Here is a 13,375-nt window from a genome sequence, read left to right on the forward strand (position 1 = left end):
GTTGTTGAGTCGTTCAGTGGCTGGACCCTGGGTGGCAGTGGCTGCTCCCTGGGTGGCAGTGGCTCCTCGGGCTGTGGTTGCTCCTTGGGCGATTGTGGTAGCAGCGGCTCCTCTGTTGATAGCAGAGCCTCTGGTGGGTGCTGTTCACAGTTGTGGTGGCTCTTCTGGCTGGTGGAGGGAGGCTTCACACACAGCAACTGTTCCCCAGGCAGAGCGTGTGGTGATCAGGAGGCCGCTGTTGCTTGAATCTTTCCGTGGAGGGGTGCAGGTCTCCTCTGGGCTCTTGCAGTCGCGCTGCTTGCGAGTCGTTGCCTCCGGGTTAGTAGCCGCTGGGTTAGTAGCCGATCTCTGGATGCCGGTAACCGCTACCCAAGATGGCGCGTCTCGCCGCTGCGCTGGCACCCAGGGGGAGGTTTCAGCCTCAATCTCTAACCATCCGCATTTTTTAGGAGTTCTCTGTCTTTCCTGGCTGCAGACTGTCTCTCAGCTGAACCTCCCCAGCTTGATCGGGCTGATTGTTACCCGTTTCAGCTGCTCGCCCCTATCTGCTCCAGGACAAAGCACCAACACGTCCGTCTAAGCCTCCGCCATTTTTCTCATTTATGTTTCTATTTATTAAAAACTAAAATAGGTCAAGGAATACAAATCCTTAGAGCAGGGGTCCTCAAACTACGGGCCGCGGGCCACATGCAAATACAAATATTGTATTTGCTCTCGTTTTGTTTTTTTACTTCAAAATAAGATATGTGCAGTGTGCATAGGAATTTGTTCATAGTGTTTTTTTAAACTATAGTCCGGCCCTCCAACGGTCTGAGGGACAGTGAACTGGCCCCCTGTTTAAAAAGTTTGAGGACCCCTGCCTTAGAGCATCTGTGAAGAGGTTTTAAAAACTGGGAATGTAAGGCTGATGTGTGGATTTAATTAGGAAATATAGGTAAAGTCCTTAGCCTGGTACCCAAATGTTCATCTAAATGTTCAGCATTATTATGAAAGATACTTTGTGGACTATTGTGGTTTTGGAGATATTCTGGCCTCAGTGGCTTTCAATGGCCACCCAATACCAGAGTGTCCCTGAGTTTACAGCTGAGGGTCAATGGGAGCCGGCAGGTTCACAGGAGGTCTGACAATGCTCCAACAACGCCCGCTCAGCACTGGAGTCTCACGTTACTTTCAGGCAGAAAGAACTGACACCACTTTTCAGGGGCTCACCTTCCATTCCTGCCACAGTGAATCATTATGGTTTGGCTCTGGCCTGGTGTAGAAATGATCCCTCCATGTTCATCAAGATGTAAACTCATAGAGGTGGACACCTTGCTTTTCTTGCTCACTGCTGCACTGCAGTCCTTTGAAGAGGTTCTGACACAGACGTGATGTTAAAAGTAATATTTGTATAAAGAGCGAACCCCTCTTACTTCTCTGTGATGACGTTGTGTGACTACTTTGGAGGTTCAATGTTTTCCTGGAGCCAGACTGCAAGAGAGGAAAGAGGCATACATCCACAGGTGTGAGAAATTAATATGAAAGTATTTAAAAATGAATGGTTTTCCCAATAATGACAGTATGAAATGAGATGTCCTGTTCATCCTTTCTAGGTTCCTGAGACTCCCAAGCCTTCTTCATCCCCAGCAGACGAAGAGCAGCATGAGGCCTGAGAACCAGAGCAGCGTGTCCCACTTCCTCCTCCTGGGGCTCCCCGTCCCACCAGGGCAGCAGGGCGTGTTCTTCACCCTGTTCCTGGGCATGTACCTGACCACGGTGCTGGGCAACCTGCTCATCATCCTGCTCATCAGGCTGGACTCTCGCCTGCACACGCCCATGTACTTCTTCCTCAGCCACTTGGCCTTCTCTGACATTTCTCTCTCCTCTGTCACTGTCCCCAAGATGCTCATCAACATGCAGACTCGGCAACAATCCATCTCCTATGTAGGATGTATTTCTCAGTTGTATTTTTTCTTGCTTTTTGTTGGTCTTGACAATTTTCTTCTGGCTGTGATGGCATATGACAGGTATGTGGCTATCTGTCACCCCCTGCACTACACCACTGTCATGAGGGAGAGGCTGTGTGTGCTGCTGGTGGCTGGCTCCTGCATTCTTTCCTGTTGCAGTGCCCTTTTGCACACCCTCCTCTTGGTCCGACTGTCTTTCTGTGCTGACAATGCCATCATCCACTACTTCTGTGACCTCGCTGCACTCCTGAAGCTGAGCTGTTCAGACACATTCCTCAATGAGCTGGTCATATACACTGTTGGAGGAATGATTACCTTTTTGTGTATTGGTGTTATTTTGGGATCCTATATCCGTATAGGGACCATCATCCTCAGGGTCCCCTCCACTAGGAGACTCTATAAAGCCTTTTCTACCTGTGGCTCCCATCTCTCTGTGGTGTCTTTATACTACGGGACAGCTACAGGTGTTTACTTTTTCTCCTCGTCATGGGGTTCCAAAGACATAATTGCTTCAGTCATGTATATGGTAGTTACCCCCATGCTGAACCCCTTCATCTACAGCCTGAGGAACAGAGATATAAAACAGGCCTTAGAGATGTGTGTCAAGAGGATTAAGTTCTTAAAGTGGCAATCACTAAATCCTCTGGTTGCAGTCAGGAGCACAGGGAAATATATCTCCTAAAATTACTGAATAGTCAACATCTCCATATACCTTTAATAGAATATGCATTCTGTTGTCATGTACAGTGTGGTTAATATGTAAACTAGCTCAAGTTTGCTACATGGATTGTTAATAATGTTATATTCCCAATTTGTAATTTTTGCTTGTTCATCATCTCATAAGATATATGCAAAATATATTGCATAATTATAGTTGTGGATTTGCCTTTTTTTTGAGATGTGTCAGTTTTTGCTTATGTATTTTTTATCCTATGTTATTGATGACATACTGATTTAGCCTCATGATTTGCTTGTGGTGAAATTTTTTTCTACCTGGTTCTTTGATGCTGGCTTTTGATGGCTTCAAGTTGATTGTGAGGATCTCTTCCCAAATGACATTCAAGGACATCCTGTTGGTAGATTGCCATCAGCCATGATAAGAAAAATTACACTATGAAAAAATGGCATATGCTACAAAATAAGGCTTTTCAAACAAGAGGGTCAGACATTTTAAAAATACATTCAAAAGCACACCACTGCATTTATGATTAGGAGATGTTTCTAGAAATGGGGGCTTTACCTTAACTACTCATCTACTTCTAATATTAGTATAAGTACTTTATATCTATCACTATGGATATAGGTACACATACAGATATATGAACAGACATATAGGTATAAATATACAGATAGAGGTATAGATACTAGTATAGAATAGGGAGTAAAATGCAGCTTTCTTGTGGTTAGAGTTTAAATGGTATATTTGTTCCATCACTTTAAATTTTTCTTTTTCCTTATATCTCTGAGGTGTCCATTATTAACAATGTAATACTGGATATTGCTCATTTTATGTAGAGCAACAATTATTGTATTTCTGTAGAATTTTGTCTCTTGACATCTAATGTACTCATAATACATTTGAATTTATATTTTCCATGTAACTGTGTTTTTCATTTGATACATGTTTCACATATATTCTCTCTTGTCTCCCTCCCTTTTGATTAAATGTATATTTTAATCCATTTCCCTCTACAGTAGGTCCTCGGGTTATGTCGAGGATCTGTTCCTACGGCTCGAAACCCACCTACATAAGCACCTACGTCACTCAGATGGAGCACATACACAGCACTAATGAAGTGAAATAGTAAAAAAAATTTAAAAGAAAGATAACAATTCCTGACCTTTACTTGTGGTAAATAAATGATAAAAAAAAAAAAAAACATAAAGCACATATGTACATATGTCAAAATGACAGAACTTCTTTTTTTTTATAAATAAATGGGAGATGGCGACATAACCACGAAACGGCGTACGTCGAATCGGGCGTAACCCGAGGACTGCCTGTATTAACTTAATCTTACATGATCACTATTGTTTTATGGTTCTTCCCTGTGTTCTTAAGAGATCACTTCTTACACTATCTTTAATTTTTAATTTTAGTTTGATATACAAAAGATAACATTTACCATTCTAGCCATTTGAACCATTTAGGACACTCATCAGCAAGATCTCATTTTATGACTACTAAAGTAGTCTCCACAGAATATCAACTGAGTATTTTGCAACTGTGAAAAAAATAAGAACAAGGATATCTATGAATTAATACAAAGAAATAGTAAGATATATTGCTAAATAAAAAAAAGCAATGTGTAAAAGAGCATTTATAGCGTGCTACTTCTCATGTAAAAAATGAAGGTAAATAAAATATCCAACTGTCTGCCCATTGAGCAAAAAGAAGCACAGGAAGAGTAAATCAGAAACTAATAGGATTTTTTATCCACAGGAGTTGGGGCAGAAGCGATGGGGAGATGGGTAGAATTATTTGCGTAGTTTTGACTATGCTGACTTTTACAAGTAAAACATGAATCCAAAGAGGACCACACCAAGACACATCATAATTACAATGCAAAGGACAAAAAACAAAGAGAGAATCTTAAAGCAGCAAGAGAAATACAGTTACCTACAAGGGAGTACCCATACGACTGTCAGCTGATTTCTCAACAGAAACTATGCAGGCCAGAAGGAAATGGCAAGAAATATACAAAGTGATGAATATCAAGAACCTACAACCAAGATTACTCTACCAAGCAAAGCTATCATTTAGAATTGAAGGTCAGATAAAGAGCTTCACAGTCAAGAAAAAGCTAAGGAATTCATCACCACCCAACCAGTATTATATAAAATGCTGAAGGGTATTCTCTAAGAAGAGGACAAAGAAGAAAAAGGTAAAGATAAAAAATTATGAACAACAAAGTGACAACAAATACATATCTATCAACAAGTGAACCTAAAAATCAAATAAATAAAAAACCTGATGAACAGAACAGACTGGTGAATGTAATAGGATCAGGGGCATGGAAAGGGAGCAGACAATTGTCAGGGGGAAAAGGTTGTGGGGGGTGCAGGAAGAGATTGGACAAAGAGTTTACAGCTATGAAGGAGGTCAGTGGGGGAAGGAGGCCTGGAGTGGGGTGGGAACCGGATGGAGGGGAGCTATGAGGGAAACAAAGAGGAACATGTATAGTAATCTGAACAATAAAGATTTTTTTTAAAAAAGATCATATACCATGATCAAGTGAAATTTACTCCAGGTATGCAAGATTGGTGCAATATCTGCAAATCAATAAACATGATACACCACATAAACAAAATGAAGAATAAAAACCACATGGTCCTATCAATGGATGCAGAAAAAGCATTTGATAAAATCCAGCACCTGTTTATAATCAATTCTCTCAGTAAATATTCATTGTATAAATGGAAGTTAATGTATATGAAAATTTTTTTCAGTTGAAGGTATATAAATATGAAGGAATTAAATGAGCTAGTAAAGGGACTAAGAAAATTTTGGACAACTTTTGGTCCTCACATCTCTAAAATAATACATTGTGCTTGACTTCTCTAAACAACAAAAGAGAAGTTTCCATGTGTAATGATTGAGAGCATGGGCTATGATCACACACATTAGACTGAATCCCATGAAGTAGAAAATACTTGATCATTTTTAATTTATAGAAAATTAAACACATATATATATATATCAAGTTATATACATTACATGTCACATATACTATAGATACAGATATACACATGTGTGTGCCATTCTGTCCCCTACTGTACTGTGTGTGCCTACAGAATTTGTGTCATTTATGTTTCCATATATTAAAAGCTACAAATGTTGAAAGAACACAAATTCTTAATGTAACTGTGGAGAAAGTTGAGAATCTGGGAATATAAGACTGATGTGGAGATTTAATTAGGAAATGTAGGTAAAATCCTTAGACCAGCACCCAAACGTTCACCAAAATGTTCAGCGCTATTATGGAAGAGAGTTTGTGGGCTATCTTCGTTTTGGAGCTATTTTGGCATCAAGTGTCTTTAAATGGCACCCATTGCTGGAGTGTCCCTGAGTTTACAGGTGTGGATCAATGGGACTGGGTTTCATATTACTTTCAGGCAGAAACAACTGACACTGGTTTGCAGGGGCTGATCTTCTGTTTCTGCCACAGTGAATTATTATGGTTTAGCCTTGGCCAAACTAGAAATTATCTCTCTGTGGTCATTAACATGTAAACTCAGCCCGGCTGGTGTGGCTCAGTGGTTGAGCATTGACCTATAAAGCAGGAAGTCATGGTTCAATGCCCAGTCAGGGCACATAGCGGGGTTGTGGGTTCAATCGCCACATTTCCTAATTAAATCCATACATCACTCTTACATTCCCCTTGCAGGAGGCAGCCCTTCAATGATTCTCTTGGCATCATCGATATTGGACTCTCTCTCACTCTCTCCTTCCTTCTTCGCTGAAGTGAGTTAAAAAAAAATTTTTTTAAAGATGTAAAGTCATAGAACTGGGTGAATGCCCTCTTGTTTCTGTGCAATGAGGTCTTGCTGGTTGCTTTAGGGGTGTGATGATTGCAGGAGCCAGACGGAAATAGAGGGAAGATGCATGAATCCACATGTGTGAAAAATAAATAGGTATGCAGTTAAAATTCATTATTTTCCCAGAGATTGACAGTATAAGATGTGATGGTCCTGGCCATCCATTCTGGGTTCCTAAGATTCCCACACCTTCTTCATCCCCAGCAGACAGAAGAGCAGCATGAGGCCTGAGAACCAGAGCAGCGTGTCCCACTTCCTCCTCCTGGGGCTCCCCATCCCGCCAGGGCAGCAGGGCATGTTCTTCACCCTGTTCCTGGGCATGTACCTGACCACGGTGCTGGGCAACCTGCTCATCATCCTGCTCATCAGGCTGGACTCTCGCCTGCACACGCCCATGTACTTCTTCCTCAGCCACTTGGCCTTCTCTGACATTTCTCTCTCCTCTGTCACTGTCCCTAAGATGCTCATGGACATGCAGACTCAGCAACAATGCATTTCCTATCAGAATGGCTACCATAAACATATCAACAAATGACAAGTGCTGGCAAGGATGTGGAGAACAGGGAACCCTAATACACTGCTGGTGGGAATGCAGATTGGTGCAGTCGTTATGGAAAACAGTATGGAGTTCGCTCAAAAAATTAAATATGGAACTGCCATTTGACCCCATGATTCCACTTCTCAGAATAGATCCTAAGAAACCCAAAACACCAATCAGAAAGAATATATGCACCCCTATGTTCATAGCAGCACAATTCATAATAGCTAAGACAGGAAAACAGCCCACCTGTAGATGAGTGGATAAAAAAGCTGTGGTACATTACACCATGGAATACTATGCAGCTGTAAAAAGAAGGATCTTTTACCCTTTGAGACAGCATGAACGGACCTGCAGAGTATTACACTAAGCCAAAAGCCAGTCAGAGAAAGACAAGTATCACATGATCTCACTTAAATGTGGAATCTAATGAACAAAATAAACTGATGCACAAAATAGATCCAGAGACATAGAAGCATGGAACATACTGTCGAATCTCAGAGGGAAGGCAGGCATGGGTGGGTGGGAAGAGATCAACCAAAGAACTTGTATGCATGTATGCATAATCAGTGGATCCAGATAATAGTAGGTGAAGGTCTGGGGTAGGGAGTGGGGGCAGGCTACAAGGGTTAATGGGGGGGGAAAGGGGACATATGTAATACTTTCAACAATAATTTTTTTTGAAAATTTGTTTAAAAAGGATAAAAACAGTAGCTTTGGAAACATTATCATATGCATTCTGCTAACATGTACTGGTATATCAGCTATAAATCTAAGTCTGAAATATACATACAAACACACTAGTACATACATATATACATGCTTATAGCCCTGCGCAGGAATCTGTGCACCAGTAGGTCGCTCTAGCCCTCCTATAGCTCTCCACCCGCTGCCCCACCCTCCTGTAGCTTCCTCCCGTCCCCCCTCCTGTTACCCTGCCCTCTCCTGTAGCTCTCCACCTCCCGCTTCTTACTGCCCTGCCCTGTCCTGTAGTTCTCCGCAGCCCACTTGTACCTCGCTGGCCCAACCTCTTGCTGATCCGTGATCTTGTCATGACGTGCTTGGTCATTACACCTCAGGGCATAACAGCTAATTAGCATGTTCCTCTCTTATTATATAGGATACACACACAGAAGGTAAACATAGTAAAATGTTAACCATTGCGGAATTGGCTGAAGATTGACCAGGAATTCTTAATATCGTTATTACAACTTTACTATATCTTTGAAATCATTTCAAAATAGAAAGTTGAAAAATCTTTCATCCCAGCTGGAGCAATGCCCAAGAACAAAGCAGTCCAGGGCATGACTGGAATCAGGGACACTGTCCCCTAGGACTCCAGTCCCTCTTACTCTTGGACACACAGCTCCCAAAGGGCAGTCAGAAATCAGCCACAAGCTTGGGGACTTGGTTGCAGTCTCTCATTAGCAGTTAAGTGTCATCTGTGGACTCATTTCTCTGGAGCTGGTTAAGGAAAAGGAGACTCCGTAGAAATGCCAAGGCCCCAGATATTTCCTGTGTGTGTCTGATGTTAGGTCTCCTGAAGAAAACCTGAGGAGATGGGCGATAATCTGCAGCAGAAGGTGTCTGAACTCACCAATGAGCCCAGGTGAGAGGAGCTGGAAATCTGTTTTTGCCGATGGACCTGCCTGTGTGCTAGTGAGTTCATGTGTGAGACTCTGTGTCCATGACTCTGTGTGTGTACATGTATTCTGTATGCTTGTATATGTGCTGTTTGATAGTTGTATGTATATGTGCTATGAATCTGACTCACAGCCTCATTTTAGCATATGTAGACCAAGTTCTCAGCCTCCTGGTGTGTGGCTGGGACTCCTGATTCATGTCTGTGATAGTAAACACTGGCATCACAGCTGAGCATCAGAAGTGAGACTGTTGTCTCTGCTTCTGGACAAGAAGATGCCAACCTCATAAGGAACCAAGGTCAACTCAGAGAGAGCTCAGACTTCTGCTCAGCAGTGTGTTGTGGTGCACATGTGAGCTGTGCCTGTGGGTGACGCTCTTGTGTATGAGAACTGGAAGTTATGTTATTGGATTTTCTCCGTTATGTGACGTGTGCGTGTGACCATATGCATGGGTGTAGGTGGTGGTTTAATGACTGTGCCTGTGACTGAATAGGCTTAACTGCCCCATGCTGACTGCCCTCCCCCAGCAAGGGGAATGTCAGAAGGAGGGAAGCTCATTAACACACTCGCATTAATAGGAGAGTGTATACTATTAGTTGTAGTGAGTGTACGGGGTGTACATATGTGTTCTGTTGTGTGTTTCTTGTAAGATTTATAATTTGTTTGTGGTCTTCTGTGATTTTGGTGAAGTGTGTGTAGTGTTTGTTACGTATATGTAGTGAGTTGAGTGTTCACCAGGTGCATCATGATGCAGGTGTGTTGATGTGCACTGTGAGTATGTTTTGGGGTGAGAGGTATATTATTGTATATGGTGTATGTCCAATTTTCTGTTAATTCTGACTTATACATAAGCATATGAGTGTTTATGAGGTGAACCACATATTGGCTATTCTTCCCTTAGGATGGAAATTTGGTCAGCGGTGACTTACATTCTCAAATCAGCAGTGTGTGTGTGTGTGTGTGTGTGTGTGTGTGTGTGTGTGATTGATCTGTATCGATGACTCAAGTATTTCCTAAAGTGTCCTCCTTCTGGGGCACCATTACCTAAGATACTCAAATTCTAAGCAACACCCTGTTTCTTGAAATGGATCTGCTATCATTTTTAGGTACCTGAGTGTGATTGAGTTGCTCAGAATTTTACAACCTTTCTTTTTTTTACTAAACATCCCAGGGAAACAAACAAAATAACTACCCATAAACTCCAGGCATCATGATGTGTGAAGGTATTCGGCAGAATTACCATTAAATAGTGATGAGACCTTGGGGAACTTATATAAACCATTGGTCTCACTTTCAAGTCGATAATATGGAAAGAATGACACAACTTTTATGAGTCTCACAGAGGCCCTCAGTAAAGAGTTATTGCATAAATACATCTTAATGTATTTGAGAAATTTTTGTCAGTTGGAAAGTAAATAAATATGAAGGAATAAAATTATCTAGTAAAGGGAATAAAAAATAAATTTTTGGACAACTCTGGATCCTCACAGCTCTAAAATAATATATTGTGCTTGGCTCCTAAGCAAGAAAAGGGAAGTTTCCTGTGTAACAGTTAAGAGCATGGTTTCTGATCACACAGACATATTAGACTGAACCCCATGAGGTAGCTAACACTTGGTGATTTTTAATTTATAGAAAATGGTAATACATACATATCAAGTTATAAACATTACATGTCACATATATAATAGATACTAATATACACATGTGTATTTGTGTGCCATTCCATCCCTGCTGTACTGCTGTGTGCCTACGGAATTTGTGTCATTTATGTTTCTATTTCGTAAAAACTAATATTGGTCAAAGAATACAAATCCTTAGAGCAGCTATGAAGAGGTTTTAAAATCTGGGAATGTAAGGCTGATGTGTGGATTTAATTGGGAAATGTAGGTAAAGTCCTTATCCTGGTACCCAAATGTTCATCTAAATGTTCAGCATTATTATGAAAGATACTTTGTGGAGTCATCTGGTTTTGGTGATATTCTGGCATCAAGTGTCTTTCAATGGCCACCCAATTCCAGAGTGTCCCTGAGTTTACAGCTGAGGGTCAATGGGAGCCGGCAGGTTCACAGGAGTTCTGACAAGGCTCCAACAACGCCCACCCAGCACTGGAGTCTCACGTTACTTTTAGGCAGAAACAACTGACACCACTTTGCAGGGGCTCACCTTCTATTCCTGCCACAGTGAATCATTATGGTTTGGCTCTGGCCTGGTATAGAAATGATCCCTTCATGCTCAGCAAGATGTAAACTCATAGAGGTGGGCACCTTGCTTTTCCTGCTCACTGCTGCACTGCAGTCCTTAGGAGAGGTTCCGATACAGACGTGATGTTAAAAGTAATAATTGAACAAATAGCAAACCCCTCTTACTTCTGTGTGGTGAGGTCTTTGTACTACTTTGGAGGTTCAGTCTTTTCCTGGAGCCAGACTGGGGGAGAGGGAAGAGGCACACATCCACAGGTGTGAGAAATTAATATGAAAGTATTTAAAAATGAATGGTTTTCCCAATAATGACAGTATGAAATGAGATGTCCTGTTCATCCTTTCTAGGTTCCTGAGACTCCCAAGCCTTCTTCATCCCCAGCAGACAGAAGAGCAGCATGAGGCCTGAGAACCAGAGCAGCGTGTCCCACTTCCTCCTCCTGGGGCTCCCCGTCCCGCCAGGGCAGCAGGGCGTGTTCTTCACCCTGTTCCTGGGCATGTACCTGACCACGGTGCTGGGCAACCTGCTCATCATCCTGCTCATCAGGCTGGACTCTCGCCTGCACACGCCCATGTACTTCTTCCTCAGCCACTTGGCCTTCTCTGACATTTCTCTCTCCTCTGTCACTGTCCCTAAGATGCTCATGAACATGCAGACTCGGCAACAATCCATCTCCTACGTGGGATGTATTTCTCAGATGTATTTTTTCATACTTTTTGCTGGTCTTGACAATTTTCTTCTGGCTGTGATGGCATATGACAGGTATGTAGCCATCTGTCAGCCTCTGCACTACACCACCATCATGAGGCAGGGGCTGTGTGTGCTGCTGGTGGCTGGCTCCTGGGTTCTCACCTGTGGCCATGCCCTTTTGCACACCCTCCTCTTGGTCCGACTGTCTTTCTGTGCTGACAATACCATCATCCACTACTTCTGTGACCTCGCTGCACTCCTGAAGCTGAGCTGTTCAGACACCTTCCTCAATGAGCTGGTCATATTCACCGAGGGAGGAATGATTTCCTTTTTGTGTATTGGTGTTATTTTGTGCTCCTATATCCGTATAGGGACCATCATCCTGAGGGTGCCCTCCACTAAGAGACTCTATAAAGCCTTTTCTACCTGTGGCTCCCATCTCTCTGTGGTGTCTTTATACTACGGGACAGTTACAGGTGTTTACTTTTTCTCCTCATCATGGGATTCCAAAGACATAATTGCTTCGGTCATGTACATGGTAGTTACCCCCATGCTGAACCCCTTCATCTACAGCCTGAGGAACAGAGATATAAAACAGGCCTTAGAGATGTGTGTCAAGAGGATTAAGTTCTTTAAGTGGCAATCACTAAATCCTCTGGTTGCAGTCAGGAGCACAGGGAAATATATCTCCTAAAATTACTGAATAGTCAACATCTCCATATACCTTTAATAGAATATGCATTCTGTTGTCATGTACAGTGTGGTTAATATGTAAACTAGCTCAAGTTTGCTACATGGATTGTTAATAATGTTATATTCCCAATTTGTAATTTTTGCTTGTTCATCATCTCATAAGATATATGCAAAATATATTGTACAATTATAGATGTGGACTTTCTTTTTCTCCTTTGAGATGTGTCAGCTTTTGCTTATGTATTTTTTATCCTATGTTATTGATGACATACTGCTTTAGCCTCATGATTTGCTTCTGGTGAAATTTTTTTCTACCTGATTCTTTAATGCTGGCTTTTGATGACTTCAAGTTGATTGTGAGGGTCTTTTCCCAACTGACATTCAGTGACATCATGTTGGTAGATTGCAATCAGCCATGATAAGAAAAATTACACTATGAAAAATGGCATATGCTACAAAATAAGGCTTTTCAAACAAGAGGGCCAGATATTTTTAAAATACATTCAAAAGCACACCACTGCATTTATGATTAGGAGATGTTTCTAGAAATGGGGGCTTTACCTTAACTACTCATCTACTTCTAATATTAGTATAAGTACTTTATATCTATTGCTATGGATATAGGTACACATACAGATATACGAACAGACATATAGGTATAAATATACAGATAGAGATATTCATACTAGTATAGAATAGGTAGTAAAATGCAGCTTTCTTGCAGTTAGAGTTTAAATGGTATATTTTTTCCATCACTTTAAACTTCTCTTTTTCCTTATACTTCTGAGGTGTTCATTATTAAAAATGAAATGCTGGATATTGCTCATTTTATGTAGAGCGACAATTATTGTATTACTGGAGAATTTTGTTTCTTGACATCTAATCCTATATAATAAAGAGGTAATATTCAAATTAACCCTCACACCCTCATAAGATGGCTGCCTACGACCAGGCCTGCAGGGGGGTTAGTGAGGGACGACCATATGACTGAACAGCAGGCTGTGTGGGGTGACCAGGCCAGCAGGGCAGTTAGTGAGGGACAACCAAACAACTGAACAGCAGGCTGCATGGGGCAACCAGGCCAGCAGGGGGGCCGTGAGGGGTGACCAGGCAAGCATGGGAGG

The 13,375-nt window shown here is 41.8% G+C and overlaps 1 protein-coding gene across 1 annotated transcript; it reads left to right on the top strand.

Annotated features, from left to right (window-relative positions):
• Positions 1-1,641: 1,641 nt before the first annotated feature.
• LOC139021026 (olfactory receptor 1J4-like) lies at positions 1,642-12,252 on the top strand. Its single transcript, XM_070431172.1, has 2 exons — positions 1,642-2,138; positions 11,265-12,252. Exons 1-2 carry the CDS (start codon positions 1,642-1,644, stop codon positions 12,250-12,252), a joined length of 1,485 nt encoding a protein of 494 aa, XP_070287273.1.
• The last annotated feature ends 1,123 nt before the right edge of the window (positions 12,253-13,375 follow it).

The sequence above is a fragment of the Myotis yumanensis genome, unplaced genomic scaffold (genome assembly GCF_028538775.1).
Source record: "Myotis yumanensis isolate MYYU_CA2020_CCGP unplaced genomic scaffold, mMyoYum1.0.hap1 SCAF_12, whole genome shotgun sequence".
Taxonomy (NCBI): Eukaryota; Metazoa; Chordata; class Mammalia; order Chiroptera; family Vespertilionidae; genus Myotis; species Myotis yumanensis.

What these genes read in the sequence shown, in the direction of transcription:
- LOC139021026 (XM_070431172.1), top strand. Translation starts at nt 1,642, where the DNA reads ATGAGGCCTGAGAACCAGAGCAGCGTGTCCCACTTCCTCCTCCTGGGG. An exon ending in ACCCTCCTCTTGGTCCGACT is followed by an intron (nt 2,139 to 11,264) that starts GTCTTTCTGTGC and finishes ACAGAAGAGCAG; the next exon opens with CATGAGGCCTGAGAACCAGA.